This window comes from Adiantum capillus-veneris, chromosome 10 (genome assembly GCF_014529385.1).
Source record: "Adiantum capillus-veneris isolate H3 chromosome 10, ASM1452938v2, whole genome shotgun sequence".
NCBI classification, from domain to species: Eukaryota; Viridiplantae; Streptophyta; class Polypodiopsida; order Polypodiales; family Pteridaceae; genus Adiantum; species Adiantum capillus-veneris.
Window position 1 is genome coordinate 57,450,597 of NC_140940.1, and position 22,478 is coordinate 57,473,074.

General features: G+C 43.7%; 1 protein-coding gene across 3 annotated transcripts; it reads left to right on the plus strand.

The window, feature by feature from the left end:
* The first annotated feature begins 9,634 nt into the window (after positions 1–9,634).
* Positions 9,635–15,855, plus strand: LOC147448898 (uncharacterized). 3 transcript variants are annotated; one of them, XM_086521332.1, is made up of 4 exons: positions 9,636–10,586; positions 11,377–13,569; positions 13,695–13,794; positions 13,889–15,855. In XM_086521332.1, the coding sequence occupies exon 2, from the start codon at positions 12,409–12,411 to the stop codon at positions 12,835–12,837; it is 429 nt and encodes a 142-aa protein (XP_086377458.1). In that variant the 5' UTR covers positions 9,636–10,586; positions 11,377–12,408; the 3' UTR covers positions 12,838–13,569; positions 13,695–13,794; positions 13,889–15,855. The 3 variants fall into 3 exon arrangements, with proteins under 3 accessions (XP_086377456.1, XP_086377458.1, XP_086377455.1); XM_086521330.1 differs by having other exon boundaries at positions 9,635–10,513; positions 13,695–15,855; XM_086521329.1 differs by having other exon boundaries at positions 13,695–15,855.
* The last annotated feature ends 6,623 nt before the right edge of the window (positions 15,856–22,478 follow it).

A 22,478-nucleotide genomic window follows, 5' to 3' on the forward strand; every position in this document is an offset into this window, starting at 1 on the left:
GTTGAGGAATGAAGGAATCTATAATGGACTAGTGATTAGAGGTATCACAACCTGGGAAGATGTCACTGCCAATGCAATCCAACTAGAGGACAACTTGATGATAGCAGGCATGAGGGTGTCTACTGACACGAGATCCACTAGCTCACAAGCCATTGAGTATGAACCCATGACTGCAAAGCCCATTGCCAATGAGCCGAAGGTATTTGAGACGTTCTTGACAGACCTCACCAAGGCAATCCAAGAGTCTCTTAAGGATAATCGACCCCCTCAAAATAGTCACATGTATCCAAGAAGGGAGCAACAATGGTGTTCCATTTGCTTAGGTCCACATAGCACTAGTGAGTGCCCTACGTTTAGAGTAAAATTTAATGGAACTTGCAACGCATGTGGTAGGTATGGTCACCAAGCTAAGGATTGTTTAATGATCAAACGTACGATGGCAAATAGACCACCTGTAGCCTGGACGGATGCACCTCGAGCTCTTGTATTGATGCCTACTCCACCTGTTGAGCAACTACCGCAACACATGGTCCCTAGATCTCAAAATTTTGTACAAGCTACACCGCTACCACCTCCTGTGCTAGGACCGCAGCCCCCGCATCCAAGAGTCGCCCCTATGAACCAAGTGGGTTGCGAGCCATCTAATGCTTATGCAGATAGCTGTGAGGAGGAAATAGACACTAGTATTGCCTACGGACTTGATACATTGGAAGAGTGTCCTATATACTACATGGAAGATTGTTGGGGACAAGTCAAGCCGGTTCATCAAGCTGCTGCTCTCGCATCCATATACTCTTGTATGTCCACTTTCATAGTAGGCCAATAGAAATACGTCTCTACTCCTCGGAGAGTAGGTTGAATACCTCTATGCCCTGCATATGGAGGAGCATGGGATTCATACATAACCTTCTCACGAAGGGAATGGGTAACACATAGCCTATTGCCGTGGAGAAGATAACCATCCTGCAAGGTGAATGGTTCCTCTTTCTTCCCCAAAGCAAGGGCTGACATTATGTCTCTAAAGTCAGAGTCAGTAGCATACTCATCTATCATAGAGGATAGATCATTGTGAGTAGCTATAGACACCGCATTAACTTTTGGTCGTCGTGAAAGTGCATCGGCAACTTGATTGTGCTTACCAGCTATGTGAGCAATATGGAAATTAAATTGCGAAAGAAAATTTGCCCACCTCATTTGTTTGTCGGAAAGCTTGGTTTGCGTCATGAAATACTTGAGACTTTGGTGGTCGGTTCGTAGGATAAATGGAGTCCCCAATAGGTAGTGCTTCCATGTGTCTAGGGCATGTAGAACAGCTAAAAGCTCTTTCTCATAAATGCCCAAGACTCGTTCATCACCATTGAGCCTTCGGCTCTCATATGCTATGGCATGCCCTTCTTGAAGCAAAACCGCTCCAAGGCAATCACCACAAGCATCACATTGGACCTCAAATGGCTTTGAGAGATCCGGAAGCACGAGGACTGGTTGGGAAGTAAGCTTCTCTTTGAGTTTTTCAAAAGCATTTTGCTCCTTAGCAGTCCATACAAACTTAACGTTCTTCTTGGTTAAGTCGTGTAGTGGTCCTGCTACTTGAGAGAATTTTGCTATGAAGCGTCTATAGTATGCACACATACCAATAAAGCTTCTTAGCTCATGTAGATTCCTTGGGTTAGGCCATGATTTTATTACCTCTAACTTTGATGGATCCATACGAATACCATCGTGAGAGATAATATGGCCTAGATATTGAATCTCTTGAAGGAAGAATTCACTTTTCTTTTGGTTGAGAAAAAGTTTGTTCTCCCTCAAGGCTTGAAAAATCACTTGGAGATGTTGCTTATGTTCCTCCAAAGACTTGGAGTAGATGATGATATCATCGAAGAACACTCCAGTGAATTTTCGATATGGTCTAAAAATTTTCTCCATCAAACGATTGAACATAGCTGGTGCATTAGTCAAGCCAAAAGGCATGACTAGATATTCATAAAGACCAAATGTTGTGCGAAACGCGGTCTTTAAGATATCTTCATCCACTATCCTTATTTGATGATAGCCACTCTTAAGGTCAATCCTACTGAAGTAGGTAGAGCCTTGTAGCTTATCAAACAGATCTTCTACCCGAGGTACGGGAAATCTGTTTTTGATAGTGATATGGTTTAGTGCTCGATAGTCCACACACATACGGTATGTACCATCTTTCTTTTGCACTAAAAGGACTGGAGAACAAAAGGGAGAGGAACTAGGCCTCACCATTCCTTTGTCTACCAGCTCTTGTACTTGCCTCATGATCTCCTCTTGTTGAGCTTGTGAGACTCGATAAGGAGGTTTGTTAGGCGGTGAGCTTCCTGGAAGGAGCTCAATACGATGGTCATCATCCCCTCGTTTTGGAGGTAGGTCCATAGGGATATCATCGATGAACACATCTTGGAATCCTTTTAGAAAAGTAGACAAGTCTAACTCTTCTTGATTCCTATCATTTTCATTTGATGAAACATTATTAGCTTTTAGAGACTCTTTGACATAAATCATGTACGCAGAAACTGAGCTCTTCATTGATTTATCAAAAGAAAGAGGATTTACAAGTGGAATAGTGCGACCACGCTCACTAGCATCTATATACATGTTCTTTCCCCTGTAGGTGAAGTAAATTCTCCTTTCAGGGAACTTCATGGTGGCAGCCATGCGATCAAACCATGGTGCCCCTAGGATAACATCCTGATGTTGGAGGGGAGAGATGAAGAAGTCTTCTTTGTCGACATAGCTTTGGACATGAAGCCTCAACTTCCCAATCAAGGGAGTAACGGAGGCTTGTTGTCCCTTGAAAGCTGCATCAGTTGTTACTATATCTCCCATCTCAAAAGCTTGAATGCCCAACTTGGTGGCCAACTCTATTGATATGAAGTTGAGAGTAGAGCCAGGGTCAAACAAGATGAAGGCATCATGCTCTCTTACCTTTCCCCAAGCATAGGAGAGTGATGATCCTTTGCAATGAGCATCCTCTTTTGGAGCTTCGATGGTGGAAGCCCTAGGAGTCTCATTGCGAGTATTCTTCTTGGGGCAAGAACGATAGCCATGTCCTTGCTCCCCACACTTGAAACACTTATGGTCCTTGCGAAAAGCTTCAAGCTCTTCAGGAGAGAGTTTGTTTTTACCTTTGTAAACTCCCTTCTCCTTGGACCGATTGTTGTTGTTGTTGTTGGAAGTGCCTTGGGAATTATTTTGAGCATTGGATTTCCCCTTTGCATCATTTTTATCTTTGTTTTCCATGGGCTTGACATTACGTCTAGCCCCTTGATGGAAATTGATGCGTGAAGCAACCATGGTGTGGTGGATTACTTCGGTAATAGTACCGGGCCGTTGAGAGTTGATATATTCGGCCATCTCTTCAGGTAATCCCACACAGAATTGTTGTCTTTGCTCGGCAAAGTCTATCTTTTGAAAGACAGTAGCTTTGAGATGTAAATCCCAAAACTTATCTACATACTTGTTGATAGACTCATGAGAGAGGAGCTTCAAGCCGCGCCATACGGTAAGAACTTTATCTTTAGTATCGCTTGGAAGAAATTGCTTCATGATGGAAACTTGTAGAGTTTTCCATGTCTTTGGGGCTTCTCCATTGCCACGAAGGCTAGCCCACCATTGACGAGCTGATTTTTGGAAGTGCATAGCTACATGGCGTAGCTTGGAGGACTCTGTGAAGCCCTCGTCCCCAAAGGCCGCATCAAATTGCTGGATGAAGGCCAACACTTTGTCGGTAGCACCAAAGGTGCCATCGTAGGTGAGAAAAGAGATACTCTTTCCTCCCTCCTTGAACTTCTTTAGCTTTTGTGACCTTCCCCATGCAGGAAATGATTTGCGATGCCCTCCCCTCTTGTATTCTCTAGGAGAATAGCCATAACTTTCATCGGAAGAGAAGGAAGGTGAAGAAGAAGGAGAAGAGGGTGACCTCTTCCTAGCCCTTTTCTTCCTTTGTTTCCTCTCTTGCCTTTGAGAGTGATGAGGAGAAGGACTATGGGTTGCTCTTTTCCTCTTGGGAGGAGTAGGCGATCGTCTAGACCGCCTTCTTCGTGGAGCCACATCTTCAGAAGAACTTAGACTTTCATTGCTTTCTTTCTCTTTGGATTCCTCCTCTCGAATGGGAGAGAGTCTTCTTTTGGGGGTCTCTTCAAGAGGCCTCCTAAGCTCTCTCTCCTCTTGGAGAGGACGGGAAATTCCATAGGCACGAAGTTGTTGGGTAGCTTCGGCTTGCAAGGTAGCGTTGCCCATAGCTTGTTGCAACCTAGTCACAAGATAATTCACAAACATGGGAGCATCATCATTAGCACCTTCATGTGCAAAATCAAAGCTATCAATGTTCATTCTACTCTCTTGATTATTGTCAGCCATGTTAACAAAATTTTATGTATGTACTTAGTGTATGCTTTGGCAATTCAAAACCTTAGTTGCCACTCCTCTTATCCTTTGAAAATCGGCTCTTAAGTATCTACACCCACGGCTCAAAGTGGTTAATTATAGAGAGTAGAGGAGTAGGTCTAACATAGCAGAGTTGCCAAGGGCTAGCTCCTTTCGGACTTCTTATAGCTCAATAATGGTAAAGCCGTAGGCAAGTCTAAAAAGACTCCATTATTAAGTCCAAAGCTCCCGAGGTGTGCACCATCCCCCACATAGTGGGCTTAACAAAACCGGTATTAGATCCCAGTTCCACTTACTCTATTATAATTAACAACATCAACCATTTATAGGCTACTTAAGGACCTCTCTTCTTAAGCAAGAAAAGAGAAACCAAATGCTCTGATACCAATGTAATGGAATTTGCCTATTCAATTTGAGAATAGCGGAATTTAATGAGAGTACTTTCAAGAAATGATTTTGTGAGCATAGCGGGTATACATAATTGAAGATAGCAACATAATCATAGCAATTAGTTAACTTGGCATAGACAATACTTTTGCAAGAGAGAGAGTTTAGAGAACATGACAACAATTGAGGACCGGATTTATGTGGAGCCGGTCCCCCCTCCAATAGGCATTTGTATTATGATTTCTCCCATAAAGAGAGACTTGTTACAATACAGTCTTTGTGTTCCTTGTGACCTAGGTGATGCCATGAAGATGGAGGGCTTCATGCACCACAAACATAACATAAACTTGAAGAAAGCTTTAACTATACCAAGCCTCAGTCCCAAGACCTCAAACACCTTCGAAGGTGGAGAGAGCTAGCAAGGAATGAGGGTAGGGAAGAGGAAGAAGAAACATTTCGTAGGAGAAAGAATTAGTTCCTCACTTATCATACTCTTGTTGCTAGCATACATAATAGCATAGTAATGAAGAAGAAGGAGATGGCAAGCTTAAGCATTGAAGCATGGCTCTTGGTTGGATTTGCACTCCATAGCCAAGAGTGTTGGTGTAGGCTCTCAACCTCTACTTGCTTGGAGAGGGAGCTCTTGCACTTTGCATATCACACAATGAGAGTGCTTGTGAGTGTGTGTGGGTGAGTATACCCCCTAGGCACCCCCCTAGCTTTCTTGGGTCGACCCCCCCTTGTAGCTCATGCCTGAAGCTCATTGGACCCCTCCAGGCCTAGCCAATCACAAGCAGGAGTCATTACAAGCAACATGGGTAGCCTTGGGACAAGTGTCCCCCTTTCCCCTTTGAGAGAGAGGACTTGATAAATGCTAAAACAATTAGATAATTCATGTAATTTATCATTGGACCCCTTTGAAGCCTAGCCAATAGGCTTCAAGCAACACATGAAGGTAACATGGGTAGGGGCCTGACATGTGTCCTTGCTGCCTCTTCAAGATGGGCTTCCCTTGTGTGTGTGAGTGGGTGTTCTCTCTCTAGGCCCTAGGAAAAGGGCTCGCCCCCCCTCTTGTAGGAATGCTTTTGACTTTTAGGTGATCAAGCACCTTACTCACCAAGCATGACAAAGCACTTGAACTAGGGGGGGTTCCCACAAGCATCTCAGGCAAGCTTCTCAAGGCACCTCAAGTACTTTAATCATGCAGCAAGTCAAGCACCTCAAGCATGGAGCCAGTCAAGCACCTCAAGCATCTTAATCAAGCACCTCAAGCATGAAAAACACCTCAAGCATGACAAGCACCTCAAGCAGGACAAGCACCTCGAGCTTGGGCCGGGTTCCCACCTCAAGCTCAGCCCTAGCTTACTTAAGGTCAAAAGGACTTTTACACACATTTATTGGAGGTCTTCAATGAAGCTAACCCTAAGGTCTTATGCTCCATTGGTTAGCCTTGCTCTTTGATAGACCATCTCCCTTTTGGGCCCCTTTACATTGGCCCCGTGTTGAGATAGATCTAAAAGCACATACCTATATCTTAACACTTGTTCCCGTTTATTCTCCCACATTAAGTGATCAATTTAATATGAGAAAATCATTTGGGTTAGTTAGATATTAGATTTTATGACATGCAAACAATCATTGAGTGAGAAGACCCTCATGGTAATGCCTCCCAATCCACGTCTTTTCCCTCCTCCTTTAGCTAGGTCAGAAGGGTCACAAGTCCATGCTTGTACCCATGCTTCTCGCCGTCATTGTACATGTCTCATTGTACATGTCGTCATTGTACATGTCTCTCGCCTCTGGCTGATGGTGTGACATTGTGGACTTCACCACGCTCAAAATCTAGGGGTTCGAGACCGGATCGTACCCCTCTATCGGCTTGCACTCTCTGTGAATGGCCTCGACGATGTAGTTCTTTCTTTCAAAGTCGAGGTTATCATAAACCTCCATCACAGAGTGACCAAACTAAATTGTACAGAGTTGTGGAATCCTCTGTTGCATGGCCTCTTCGACCCTATCCACCATAACTGTCCCATCCTAGCTCTTGTACACCTTGCTCGGATCATGCTCCTATGATCCGGTGTATGTGGTATGCCAATTGGTGAAATATTTACTGAAGACAGTGGCGGATGCTCTCTTGCTAGTGTGGACGCATTGGTAGAAACGCTACCACAACAACCACCGCCTCCAGAACGACGCCTACCTCGTTTCGAGGATGAACCACCCGTCGGTGTAGGAACACACGAGTCCTAGGCATAGGGGACACACCAGACTCAGGTGTGGGGCCGCTCGGTGTAGGGATCACACTAGTCTCTGACGTAGGGTCGGTCGTAGTAGGTGTAGAGGGACCTGCTGCCCAAAGGTGTTGTGCCATCGCGATCTACTCTGGTGTGAACTGAAACAAAAAACGAGCCCATCTGCTCAGGTGACATGCCAACCGGAGTGAAAGGAAAAGTAAAACTAGGAGAGTATGGCTCATCATCATCTTCCATGGCTAATCATACACAAATAACACCCACAAAATACGTTATTTATAAAATAAATGCTTAATCAATACAAATAACAAATCAACGAAGCTGCAACACAAATGAATGAATCTAAAGTGTATTGTAGACTAATAAAAAGAGTTTTACAAAAGAGTTCCTAGCAAAAATCATTAGTTAATCTCTCATCCTCTATGAGATCTGATGCACCAAAGGTGTCTATCTCAATCTGTACTTATGCATCTTCGTCATCGAACTCTACTTCTTTGTCGCTCTCCGCATCAACTTCAGTATTTGACACTTCATCTCTAGGTTCAAATCCACCTCAAAATCTAAACTTAAAGTTTCCGTCGGTCCTGCACTTTGTTCATGAATCACCTCTTTGACCTCAACGTCCAATCCTTTACACACTTGCTTCCTACGTGGAGCAACTTCAACGACATAGAGCCAGTAGGGTTTAGAAAGATCATTCTCATCATTTTCTATCCATAGTAGATCGTGTATGAACACAACTTGTTCACAATGCTATGGAAGTATGAATGTATCACGCACGTCTGTCTACACCCGCCTAGAGTTCACTTGAGCCAATCCACTCTTGTCTTTACGCACAGTTGCATTAAGGCCGTTGGTAATAACTTTGAACCACATGACATCAAAGATACACATATCAAGATGTCTTGGATGTAGCCAAAGTATTCAAGTTGGCTAGTCTTTGTGTTCTCATCCCTGGCACTACTCCTACTTTCTTGGATGAAGCTTTCCCTAACACCAATGTTGAAAGTGACCCTTTGTTCGTCAATCCGTTGCACTTGTTTCCCATGCGACCACAAAGCTCCATATTTGTGATATTGTCTTCACAAAATTAAAACAGACTAAAATTTGTTAAAGCAATGTGATCATGTGGAGCTCAAAAAGAAAGTTGTAAAAATATGTATGCCAATTGCAACCCCTTGACATCTCCTCTTCCTCTTCAATAATCAACACTCCATTCCTCTTTGCCTCTCAGATTGTCATATCTAACCACCGCCCAGTTGGAAAGTCAGGCAATTTTTTAAGATGATCTGGAAAAGAAAGGTTTCTAGTGGCACGGTTGCGCTTGAATTAAAAGGCGATCTGTCAAGCATTGTTGCTTTTTCCCTTCGCACCTCTCTAGCCACTTTTGCATGATGTCTGCGTTGAGAAAGAAAAATCTCATAACCTTTTCTCGCATTGTGATGTCCATCTTCCTAACGATGCCTTGTCCCTGTGGCTTGTCCCCTGTCACCTTGACGTTCACCTCAGTAGTCAACATTTGGGGCATCTCTGGATCAATTGAGACCAAAAACTCACTAATGAGGACAAGAGACTCTTGTACAAGCTATCCTTTGGCCATGCTACCCTCGGGGCGAGCCCTTTGACGAACAAACCCCTTTAAAGTCTTCATAAATCTCTCGAAGAAGAACATCTACCTACTATGGACCACTCCAACAACTGCAATTTCCTCGATCACATGCACAAGTGCATGCATATGGATGGTAAGAATGTTTGTTTGAAATTATTTCTCCACCATGCACACTGCTTCAGTAGAATTTACGCGTGCTGCATCGATGTTGTCTTCTCTTATCTCTTTTGAACTGATCCAGCGTATCAACTCACTGATTTTGTAGATTGTTCTTCTAAGGTCATCTGTCAAACAACCCTTTATGGCAATTGGTAAGATGAACTGTAAAAATTTGTGCCAATCGTGGGACTTAAGACCACTGAGATTGTCATCTCTCGTAAAAGCCATTTTCAAGCATCACATGCACCCTGTGGGAGTCTTGAATGGCGATATAGTTTTCTTCACTTATTGCTCTTCTGCACGACTCAGAACCTATGGACCTTTTGGTATAGCAAACTTTCCATTCGGTTTAAGTCGAGGCCACATCTCTAACATTCGACCCACAGCTTGTAGGTCATCTCTTTGGGCCTTGCTTTTCCTTTTTCCAGTTATGGTTTTCCATATGATCTCTCCCACATTCTTGAAGATGTGCATTGGGTCGAGCAAATGATTAATCAGCAGGTCACTCCAATATGGGAGTTCATGGAAAATAGAAAGTCTTTTCAATCGGAGCTCTAAAGTTTGAGGAGGAATATAAAGCTTTTTCAAGCAAACATAAGGTCGACAATGAGAGCGTGTGAAATGGGGCCAAGCAACAAGGATTTGTTTTAAAGCAAAGGCTCGGAGTTAACAACAAAAAGAAGAAAGTCGAATTCTCCTGTATGGAAGAGTCACCTGGGACGGCACTGCAGATGACAAAAGTTTTTTTGAGGCTTGGAATTACATGCATAGGAGGTGGCGCCATCTGGATACAAGGCGGCGCTATTATAGGAGCATGGCCAGTTTTTGGTAGAGGGGGAGGGGGGGACAGTTTGCAGGAGGTGACCAATAGCGAGGTCATTATTGGCCAAAGAGGAGGAGAGCAGTGTGCACCACGGGTTGAAGGCATTGTTGGATGAGGGAAGCTCGGTTGCAAGCAAGACAGAGGCCACCAGTGCGGGCATGGCTTTTGAGCAGGCGTGGAGGAGTTGAAGGCAGAGCATCGTGAGTTGGCAGGGTTGGTCTCAAGCAGGGCCACTTATAAGGGCAACTCTTACCAGAGCTTGAACAACTGAAACGAACTGCGGGGTTGGTCTTGAGGGACGGCATGGAACGCTACAAGGGAGGACCTGGCCCTGAGCAAGATAGAGGAGAACTATTCATGTGAAGGGCGTTGTAAAGACACTGCTAAGATCTGCAAGAGTGCTACACGGAAAGGACTACATAGGTCGAGCAAAGAGGGCTACATAGGGGTCTGAAAAGGCCGTGCAAGGTTACCAATTTATGGAGAGGAGTATAGCTAAACCTGAGTGCAACTGGTTGGGAAGCTGACTCGCCACAAGAAGAAGGAGCAGCCAAGTTTGTAGTAGGGGTGCTACTCAGGGGAGCATAGTGCTATTGGCCGTAAGCCTGGACTTCATGGCTGAACCTGACAAAAAGTCAAAGGCAGAAAAACAAGGTCGCATGCTCCAAGGTACAAGAAGGTAGGAGGACAGCATTGGTGGGTTTTGGGGGTTGTCGTACCTACTATTGCAATATGGTGATTTAGAAGCTGCTTCAGAAGGAGATCTACAACTGGTCCGGCATGGGAATTGCATAAGAAGGAAGGGTGGTTGTGTAATATCTGTGGAATAAGAAGTCAAGGACGACAATTTTATGCCTTGAATCTATCATGGTATACCATCCGGCGGCTACTAGTCGGATAATATTGATATAGTCCTACAACACATGTCTGGTGTTGGCTCAAAGTATAGTTTTTTCTTCACGCTTTTGTGTCCAATGTATCTTGCCATATGTGTGCTTTTGAGGGGTGTAGAGTTCTCCCTATGGAAACGTAGAGTATGCTAGTGATCTCCAAACATATGAAGGTGTCGGGACTACTTATATGTGAGTGTATGATGCTATCAAGGGTCATAGATCGGGATAATTGATTGCATGCTTTGCGACCAAGTCGGATAATATTGATATGATCCTACACTTCACATCTTTGGTGTTGGCTCAAAGTATAGTTTTTTCTTCACACTTTTGTGTCCAATGTATCTTGTCATATGTGTACTTTTGAAAGGTGTCAAGTATGTGAGTTCTCCCTACGAAAATGTAGAGTACACTAGTGATCTGCAAACATATGAAGGTGTCGGGACTACTTATATGTGAGTGTATGATGCTATCAAGGGTCATAGATCGGGATAATTGATTGCATGCTTTGCGACCAGTGTATAGAGTTAGGGTTGGTCAGGTTCGGGCTTGGACATTGATTGTTTGTAGATCAGGAGTCTAGGTGTGTGTTTATTAGGGGATAGGGGTGTTGTGAAATCACTGGGCTATAGAGAGGCATTCAGATTGTGTGCTGGTGGTTTTTGCATTTCCTCCTTTCCATCTTGTGGTGCCCCCACTGAGGACCCACTGATAGCTTCCTAATAGATTGTTCGTGAATCAAGATGAAGCACGAGTTTGGTCTTGTGTTCAAAGGAGATGAAGATGCAGATGACTAGATAGCCGATTTTGAGCTATTTATGCTAACAGTACTGTGGATGCTAGGTGATGAAGCAATGCTCCAGACTCTACCTTTAGTGCTGCGAGGTAAAGCAAAATCTTGGTTCGATGGCTTAGAAGATGCACACAAGCAGAATTGGATCAAATTTCGAGAGCAATTTCTACAAAGGTATCAAAAGGTGGTGTCGGCTTCGAAAGCAGATGTAAAGATCAAAGGATTGCAGTAGGACATAAGTGCAAATTTCAATGCCTTTGTTGATATATTTGAAGCTTATTGGGGGGGTTTTGCCGCTGCTACCCAAGCAACCAATGCGGGATATTTTAAGCTGGAAAGGTTTCTATCTTGCTTGCATCCCTATGTTCATGAGAGAGTCGATTATGAAGATTCAAGGATCTTTGATGAAGCTGTCAAAGTTGCCAGAGCAAAGAGTTGAAAGATGAGGAAGAAGATGGAGGCAGGATTGTTGCAGTCTATACTCGCGGCAGCCAGTGGACCTACACCCAAATACATGGGTGAACATCAAGAGGTAAAATCTCCTTTTGTTGACATGAATTTGATCAAAGCACGTGAAGATGATGCAGGCTAGAGGAGGTAGAACAAGTGTCAACCAGGTCTCAAAAGATACAATGAGGCATATTCAGAGTGCCGCCCACTTTGCTTGCTCAAGAGGACGCGGTGATAGATGGACTTGAAGACAAAGTGTTGGTTCTAGATCCAGCAACGAGGATGACAGCAGTGGAGCAAGAGCTAGAATCAGCAAGTTCAGAAGAGGAGTCCGAAAGCTCTCATAGCTCTAGCAGTGCTTTGGAAGCAGATACTACATGGGAGAGAGATCAATACATGTCTTATAGGTATGAGACTTATGATGTTTTTCATGTAGATGAAGTGGAGAAAGATGTATACAAGCTAGCTACCTATCAGTCCACTAAAGGTCGAAGAGAAGTAAAGTGTTGCACCTTGTGTGAATCTGCTAGTCGAGCAACCCTATCAAATGTCTTATGGTGGTGAGTCCTTGCCAGCAAAAGAAATATGGTTTGATTGTGCATCGGACTTAATTGAAGAGCAGGTTTCTGAGGATGACTTGCAGGAGCGAGAAACAAAAGCAAAGGTATGTCGAAGTGGGGGTGGGGCAACCTTGTCTTGATGGGCATATGGAGGTGAACAATATAGTTTTAGAGTTTTTGTGTAGCCATGGAGAGCTAGCTCCGGCAGATGACTCTATGGAAACTCATACAGGCACAACCTATGAGAGCGAGGTTCCATGCAGAGAGGAAGGTAACACCAACCTTGTAGGTGATGAGTTGCTCCAAGAACAGGTTGAAGCTCGAGCAGGTCATACTCTAGGATATGAAGAGTTGGTTTTGGGGCCAATTTTTGAAGATTTGAATGCAGGTGTACAAGGCAAACATGTTTGCTTGGCTATGCAGCAAGTGGAGGCAAATGGCAGGGTCTTGCTACTTTATGTGATGCTATGGATACATGTGGTGTTGAAGGTTTCTTTATAGGTATCTTTGTATCAGTGGCAAGGCTTTTTTGAAGTGGACTATAACTATGGAGGGTTTTGTAGCAGATGACATGATAGCGGCATATGGTGTTGGTGCTTCAATGGATCGAAAATATGCTTATGGTTGGCAGGAAGGATTATGGATGCACGGTCTTGAAGAATTATGTTATGAAGAGAAGTTGAAGTCATATGTTTTTTGGCCTACAAGTGCAAAAATAGGCTTCAATATGCATGCTTCACAGGTGGATGGCCACGACCAATGTTTTGTTTTTTTATCCAAGTGGACTATACACCGTGCTTGGAGAAGCTTTGAGCTTTCCATTTGACCCTGGAGGGTGATGCGGTAGTAGACAATTTTTTCTCTCAATCTCTATCATATTTATATAGCCATTATATCATTTTTCTTATGCAGTCTATGTAGTTATTTTATATTATTCTTTCTATACAAACTTATTTTACTTAAATAATACTCTGGTTGAGCGTGAATGCTCAACGAGGGGGTGGGCAATGATGGTGCAGCCAAATTGTGTCGACCTATGGAAGTGCAAGAAGTCCAGGCATGGCAATTTGCAAGCAAGTGACAATTTGCAGGCAAGTGACAGGGACATTAATTGGACAGGTATTTGATGGAGCTAGGAGATCGAGAGGTACACCGAGATGGAACACTTGCTAGTCGAAACTTCAAGTGTGTTTTTCTATTACAGGGGACATGAGCAAACACTTATATCACAAGGTTGGGAACGAGGCAAGGGATACTGTATGCAAATACTATGAAGTTTGTAATATGAGATTTTGATTGAGACGTCTACAGGACGCTCTACTTGCTAGAATGTGTATGTGAGATGTGGTGTTTTGCAGGTCAAAGATGCTTTTCCAACTCAACTGGTCGGAGACCTTGAAGGTGCCAAGGGTCGATGGATTTCTCTCCAAAGCGAGACTTGCTATGTATGCAGAATGGGTAATCCAGTTTGGCAAGCTCAAGCTCTTTGGGTACTTGCGGGTTGATGGCTAACATTCGAGGGCCACTTTTATGAGTTTGGCTATGCTCACAGGAGCTCTAAAGTCTGAGGAAGAAAAGCACGATTTTTGAAGCAAACATAAGGTCGACAATGGGAGCGTGTGAAATGGGGCCAAGCAACTAGGGTTTATTTTAAAGGAAAGGCTTCGAGTTAACAGCAAAAAGAAGAAAGACGAATTCTCCTGCATGGAAGAGTCGCAAGGGGTGGCACTGCAGATGACATAAGTTTTTTTGAGGCTTGGAATTACATGCACAGGAGGTGGCGCCATCTGGATACAAGGGGGCGCTATTACTAGAGCAGGGCCAATTTTTGCAAGGGGGGGCGGGGGGAGGGGCAGTTTGGAGGAGGTGACCAATAGCGAGGTCGCTATTGGCTAAAGAGGAGGAGAGCCATGTGCGCCAGGGATTGAAGGCAGCGCTACAGGACGGAAGCTTGGTTGCGAGCAAGAGAGAGGCCGCCAGTGGGGGCATGGCTTTGAGCAGGCTTTGAGGAGTTAAGGGTAGAGCATCGTGAGTTGGCAGGGTTGGTCTCAAGCAGGGCCACTTGTAAGGGCAACTCTTACCAGATCTTGAACAACTGAAACGAACTGCGGGCTTGGTCCTGAGGGAAGGCATGGAACGCTACAAGGGAGGGACTAGCCTGAGCAAGATAGAGGAGAGTTATCCATGTGAAGGGGGTTGTAAAGCCAATGCTAAGGTCTTCGAGAGTGCTACAGGGAAAGGACTACAGAGGTCGAGCAAAGAGGGCTACATTGGGGGTCTGAAAAGGCCGTGCAAGGTTACCAATTTATGGAGAGGAGTACTAGCTAAACCTGAGTGCAACCGGTTGGGAAGCTGACTCGCTGCCAGAAGAAGGAGCAGCCAAGTCTGTAGAAGGGGTGCAACTACAGGGGAGCATAGTGCTATTGGCCGTAAGCCTGGACTGCATGGCTGAACGTGAGAGAAAGTCAAAGGAGGAAAACAAGGTAGCAGGCTCCAAGGTACAAGAAGGTAGGAGGATAGCATTGGTGGAGTTTTGGGGGTTGTCGTACCTACTATTGCAATATGGTGATTTAGAAGCTGCTTCAGAAGGAGAGCTACAACTGGTCCGGCATGGGGATTTCATAAGAAGGAAGGGTGGCTGTACTGTACTAGCTGTGGAATAAGAAGGCAAGGATGACAATTTTATGCCTTGAATCTATCATGGTATACCATCCGGTGGCTGCTAGTCGGATAATATTGATATAGTCCTACACTTCACATCTCTGTGTTGGCTCAAAGTATAGTTTTTTCTTCACACTTTTGTGTCCAATGTATCTTGTCATATGTGTACTTTTGAAAGGTGTCAAGTATGTGAGTTCTCCCTACGGAAATGTAGAGTACACTAGTGATCTACAAACATATGAAGGTGTCGGGACTACTGATATGTGAGTGTATGATACTATCAAGGGCCATCGATCGGGATGATTGATTGCATGCTTTGCGATCGAGTGTATAGAGTTAGGGTTGGTCAGGTTCGGGCTTGGACATTGATTGTTTGCAGATCAGGAATCTAGGTGTGTGTTTACTAGGGGATAGGGGTGTTGTGAAATCACTGGGCTATAGAGAGGCATTCAAATGGTGAGTTGGTGGTTTTCTCATTTTTCCCTTTCCAACGGTACGGAGAACTGAGATTTTTGCACCACTGTAAAGCGACATGCGGGCAAGACTTTGCATCATCTCACTCTCTTTATCATTGCTATCATGTCGTTGATATGGACGGGATGACTGAGGTTGGTCCGCAAAATTGCGTTTAATATTGCCGTCGTTTATGTTTTCAATCATGGGATCCATGTCAAAGAACACGTCCAGCATTTGCTCCATCTCTACTTCTGGAAATGCCACATCAGGTATTGGTTGGGAGGACTTAGTTGATGGCTACTCGTTTCAAAATCGTCTTCTCTGGGATGAATTTGGAGCAATATCTACTTGTGGAGTTTGACCTTCAGTCTCTAGACCATGAGATCGATAACGCGGGTCTTGTAGCTGCTCAATGTGAAAGAGATTGTCATTACGTATGTGTTCGTCGTAGATTTTTTATTTTTGAAAGATCTAATGCTTGCAATGCGCACAAGGACACAATGATCCTACCGTCCATACTTTATCTACCAATGAAGCAACAAATAATTAAAATACTCTAGTTGTTATAACTACACATGTAACATTTAATGGCCTAAAATCTTTTGTGTAGCGGAATTTAGCATGACATAGTGGGCATTTCATTAGAGTTGATTCCTAATGAGAATTACAAGAGTGCTTGGGTGGAGAGAGCAACAAAAAGCATAACACCTAGTTAGATAGCATCGACAATACTTTCAAAAGAGAGAGCAATTAAGCTATTGACAACAGTTGAGGACCGGATTTGCATGGAGCCGGTCCCCCCTCCAAAAGGCTTTGTATTATGGTTTCTCCCTTCAAGAGAGACATTGTACAATACAATTCTTTGTGTTCCTTCAAGACTAGCTAGTGCAATGAAGATGGAAGCTTCATACACCAAGCAAAACACTTAATCAAACACAACTTGAATTATCCCCGTTCTCAGACCCAAGACCTCACACACCTTCGAAGATGGTGAGAGCTAGCAGGGTATGAGAGTAGATTGAGAGGAAAAAGAAGTATCTTACGAGAAAGAAGTACATCTCCTCACATAATCACTCATATTAGCATAGCTTAGCTTAGTAATTAGCTTGGTAGAGAAGATGAGCATGCATTGAAGCTTGGCTCTTGGTTGGATTTGCATCCACATGCCAAGAGAGTGTTGATGTAGGCTTCTATCTCACAAGCTTGGAGTAGGTGATGAGCTCTCCATTAAAGCTTGGGAGGAGATAGAGTATTTTCCCTTCACACATGGTCAAGTGTGAGAGTGTGTGTGTCAATGCCAAGCAAAAATCAGCCCCCTCTCTCTCTTGGGCGAGCCCTAGCTGCTAAGTTAGGCTGGCTTTTGCCTCATTGGACCTCCCCAGGTCAAGCCAATAGGGATTAAGCAGCATAAGTGATAGCCTTCTGACATGTGTCCCCCTTTCCCCTTTTGTGAGAGCTTTAGGTAATTAAATAATTAAACTAAACTCTCATTGGACCCCTTTGCCTCCTGGCCAATAGGAATCAGGCAAGCCATGGGGCTCCTGAATGCTCATTGGACCCCTTGGGAGACTGCCCAATAGTCTTCTAGGACACTTAATTCTTATTGGTTTCTTTTATTAAATGTTTTTAAATTAATTAAACTAGATTTACTCTAGCTTAATTCTCATTGGTCCACTTCAAGGGTCTTCCAATAGGAATTGGGCACACCTTGTGGGCATCTGGCCTAGGGAGCTGACATGTGTCCCTCATTCCCTTTGTGTAAAGGGAGCCTGTGTGTGTGTGTGTGGCTTTCTCTCTCATCCCCTAGCTTTGGGGCTCGCCCCCTCCCATGTAGGGATATGCAAAGACTTTTTGAGCTCACACTAAGCATCCAATTTTCCCTAGGGTTGACCTTTGGACACAACCTTTGAATTTTGGAACCTTAGCATTTTGGAAGTCTTAATGGGCTGAACCTTAGGGTCTTTTTGGCCCATTGTTTCACATGGCTCTTTTGCAGATGGCCCCCCCTTTGGATCCCTATTTTCCCTCCTTTGGATCCCTACTGTGGCCGGTCTGCTAACTTAACCAATATTCTAGCTTTTTCTCCCTTGGCACTTCCCCACATTAAATGATCAGTTTAATATGAGAAAATCATTTAGGAGAATTAGATATTGATTATTATGACATTACCTCTCTCTTGAAATCATAGTCGTCCTCGACTATGGTGTAGAGAAGATAAAGCATATGCATGAGTCCTTTTCTTAGCGGGTAGAGGATCCCTATGTTACCCTACGACATCATTCCATAATGGATGACTAGTCCATTTGGCGCTTGAGAGCCTGAGGCTGCCGCAAGCATGTCTGCACATTAGTCCTATCAGTCTTCCATAGTAGAGTGACAAGCTCTACTTGGTGTTTGGGAGACGTCGTCTCCACAAACTTGATCTAAGCATGCATACTACTTCATTTTTGTGCACAAATCAAGAAAAAGAGAGTCTTATAAGACAAAAATTTTTGTTCATTTTTAACATTTTGTACATTTGCTTACTCTTGGGAAGCATTGTAAGCATTGACAAGGTTTAGGTTATCCTTTAATTGTATGCCTTGCATCCATCTAGCATCTTCAAAAGGATAATTCTTAAACTTAATAAGATATCGTCTGATAGTCTTACCGCCTCTTAATACCTTGTCTTCATGTCGGAGAATGGACTCGGGCTGCAGCACCTCCTCGTGGTCCTCGATCTCCGGTGGGTCTTCAATAGTTGGTTCTTGAGGTGGCTCTCCTTTGTAAGGCTTTAAAAGGCTCACATGAAAAGCATTGTGTATGAGCCAATGATTGGGCAACTTAAGTTGATAGGCCATCTCATTGATTGGCCTAAGAATCTGGAAGGGACCATAGTACCTTTTTGCTAGTTTAGCATAGTACTTTTGGTGGCCCGTAGGATTCTTGCCCGTCGTGTGCCTTAATCGAGCCTTGGGAAACTTTAACAAGACCCAATCGTTTTCTTTAAAGGCTTGGGCTCTTCTGTGCTTGTCAGCAGCAGCCTTTTGCCTTTGCTGTGAGATAGAGATAGCATCCTTAATCTTTTGGAAAGATTCTTGTAGGTCTCGGCTATACTCATCTGCAGCGAAGATCTTCCCATGTACCTTAAGTAGCAAGGGACTTTTTGATCTTCCCTCAATTACCTCGAAAGGTGCTTTTCCTGTAGAAGTATGTACAGTGTTATTGTAAGCATACTCTACTAAGGGTAAGTACTTCTCCCATTGGGATCTTTGATCTACTTCCGTTACATAGGCTTTTAGTAGATCGAGAATAGTTAGGTTAGCTATTTCACTTTGGCCATCAGTTTGTGGATGATAGGCCGAAGAGAAGTTTAGCCTTGTTCCTAAATTCTCAAAGAGACCCTTCCAGAAATTACTGGTCATTCTAGGATCTCTATCCGACACTATGGACATTGGCAAGCCATGGTACTTGAAAATTTGTGAAATGAAGAGGGTTGCCATTTGATGGGCTTTGATAGTCTTTTTGACAGGTATAAAATGAGCTTGTTTACTGAACCTGTCTACTATCGTCCATATTCCCGTATTCCCATGGATAGACTTAGGCAATCCAAAGATAAAATCCATGGATATGCTCTCCCACGGTGAATTAGGGATTGGCAAGGGTTGAAGCAATCCAAGTTGCTTCCCTCTATCAAATTTTGTCTTTTGACATACCACACATTTGGAAACATACTCATGTATGTTCACTTTCATGGTAGGCCAATAGAAATATGTTTCAATTCCCTTTAGGGTAGACTGAATCCCTCTATGCCCCGCATATGGGGGAGCATGAGATTCATACATTACTTTCTCACGTAGTGAGTTAGTAACGCATAGTCTATTGCCATAGAGAAGATAACCATCTTGTAAAGTAAATGGTTCTTCTTTCTTCCCTAATGCAAGGGCTGAAATCACATCTCTAAAATCGGGATCAATAGCATACTCATCTATCATTGAAGATAGATCATTGTGAGTTGCTATGGAAACCGCATTCACTCTCGGTCGTCTTGAGAGTGCATCGGCTACTTGATTATGCTTGCCAGCAATGTGAGCAATATGAAAATGAAATTGCGAAAGGAAATTTGCCCACCTCATTTGTTTGTCGGAGAGCTTGGTCTGCGTCATGAAGTACTTAAGACTTTGGTGATCCGTTCGCAGAATGAAAGGAGTCCCCAATAAATAGTGCTTCCATGAGTCTAAGGCATGTAGAACTGCAAGGAGTTCTTTTTCGTATATGCCTAGAGCTTGCTCAACAGGGTCGAGCCTTCGACTCTCATAGCCTATGGCGTGCCCTTCTTGGAGCAAAACAGCCCCAAGGCAATCACCACAAGCATCACATTGGACCTCAAATGGTTTTGAGAGATCCGGTAGTGTAAGCACAGGTTGAGAGATAAGCTTTTCTTTAAGCTTTTCGAAAGCATTGTTCTCCTTAGCAGACCACGTATACCTAACATTTTTCTTTGTTAGGTCATGTAATGGTCCCGCAATTTGTGAGAACTTTTCTATGAAGCGTCTATAGTATGCACACATACCTATAAAGCTTCTTAGTTCATGAAGATTCCTTGGTTTAGGCCATCCTTTTATTACCTCTAACTTGGATGGATCCATTTGGATTCCATCTTGAGAGATAATGTGACCTAAATATTGAATCTCTTGCAAGAAAAATTCACTTTTCTTTCGATTAACATAAAGTTTATTCTCTCTTAAAACTTGAAATATTACCTGGAGGTGTTGCTTGTGTTCCTCCAATGAATTAGAGTAGATGATAATATCATCAAAGAACACTCCAGTGAAGGTTCGATGAGGCCTGAACAGCTTCTCCATCAAGCGGTTAAATGTGGCTGGTGCATTAGTCAAGCCAAAAGGCATGACAATGTATTCGTAAAGACCAAATGTAGTACGAAATGCGGTCTTTACAATGTCTTGATCAACTATCCTTATTTGATGATAGCCACTTTTTAGGTCAATCCTACTGAAGTAGGTCGATCCTTGTAGCTTATCAAATAGGTCTTCTACCCGTGGAACGGGAAACCTATTCTTGATAGTGATCCTATTTAGTGCTCTATAGTCGACACACATACGATATGTGCCGTCTTTCTTTTGCACTAATAGCACAGGTGAGCAAAATGGAGATGAGCTAGGCCTAACCATGCCCTTCTCAATTAACTCATGCACTTGCCGCATAATCTCCTCTTGTTGAGCTTGAGAAACTCTATAAGGAGGTTTGTTAGGCGGTGAACTTCCTGGAAGAAGTTCAATTGCATGGTCGTCATTACCTCGTTTAGGAGGTAGCTCACAAGGGATGTCGTCAATAAAGACATCTTGAAACCCCTTGAGAAAATTGGATAACTCTAATTCCTTTTGGTTGCTTTTATTTTCTTTTGCTAAAGCATTAGGTTCATTTTGAGAATCTTTAACAAAAATCATGTACACGGAAATAGAGCTCTTTATTGACTTGTTGAAAGCTGGTGTATGTACAATGGGGATGGTGTTACCCATCTCCCTAGCATCTATATACATGTCCTTTTCCCTGAACTTAAAGGAGATTCTCCTTTCAGGAAATTTAACATGGGCAGCCAGACGGTCAAACCATGGTGCCCCTAGGATTACATCCTCATGCTTGAGAGGAGAGATAAAGAAGTCCTCTTTGTCCACATAGCCTTGGACATGAAGCCTCAATTTCCCGATTAAGGGAGTGACTGAAGCTTCTTGCCCCTTGAAGGCACTGTCTGCGGGTAGGATATCTCCCATCTCGTAGGATTGTATGCCTAGCTTGGTGGCTAACTCCATAGATATAAAATTGTGAGTAGAACCAGGGTCAAAGAGAATAAAAGCATCATGTTCTCTTACCTTTCCCCAAGCATGGCATAGAGGAGATCCTTTGTGGTGAGTTTGGTGAATCTCCTCCTCTTGGATTTCAACCAAAGAAGCTCTAGGAGGATCTTGGCGGTTGTTCTTTTGGGGACAAGCGCGGTACGCATGCCCTTGTTCGCCGCACTTGAAACACCGGTTATCTTTACGATAACGCTCAAGCTCTTCAGGAGAGAGTTTATTCTTTCCTTTGTAAACTCCCTTCTCTTTAGCTTTGTTGGAATTGCCCTTAGGAGACTTTTGGACATTGTCCTTCCCCTTAGGCTCATTGGAACCTTTGTTTTCCGGGGGTTTATTATTTCTTTTACCCCCCGTTTGGAAATTGATTCGCGAGGCCACCATAGTATGGTGTATTACCGCCGATATGGTACGTGGCCTTTGGGAGTTGACATACTCCGCCATTTCTTCGGTTAAGCCCGCACAAAATTGTTGCTTTTGCTCTCCAAAATCCAACCTTTTGAAGACAGTGGCTTTGAGTTGTAAGTCCCAAAACTTGTCTACATATTTGTGGATGGATTCATTGGGAGAGAGCTTTAAGCTTCGCCATTCGGTGAGTACTTTGTCTTTGGCATCGGTGGCCAAAAACTGCTTCATAATGGAAGCTCTTAAAGCCTTCCATGTTCGTGGAGCTTCACCGTTGGCTCGTAGGCTAGACCACCATTGTCTGGCGGACTTTTGAAAGTGCATAGCTACATGGCGTAGCTTAGAGGACTCCGTGAAGCCCTCATCTCCAAACGCCGCATCGAATTGCTGGATAAAGGCCAAAACTTTGTCTGTAGCACCGAAGGTGCCATCATAGGTAAGGAAAGAGATGCTCTTCCCTCCCTCTTTGAATTTCTTCAGCTTGGACGACCTCTTCCATGCGGCATAGGATTTCCTATGGCCTCTTCTTTTTGATGGTTCAAAAGTTCCACCATCACTTTCTTCAGAAGATGAAGAATTTGAAGAAGGTGGAGAAGAGGGTGACCTCTTTCTCGCCTTTTTTTTGTCTTGATCTTTGTCGTCTTCACCATAGCTTTCATAAGAGGAAGAGGATGAAGAAGATGGAGAAGAGGGTGTCCTCTTTCTCGCCTTTTTCTTCTCTTGCTTTTTATCATCCCTCTTTGAATTATGGCGTGGAGAAGAGTGTGATGG

Coding starts and splice junctions, on each gene's coding strand:
- LOC147448898 (XM_086521330.1), top strand. CDS start 12,409: ATGACTTGCAGGAGCGAGAAACAAAAGCAAAGGTATGTCGAAGTGGGG.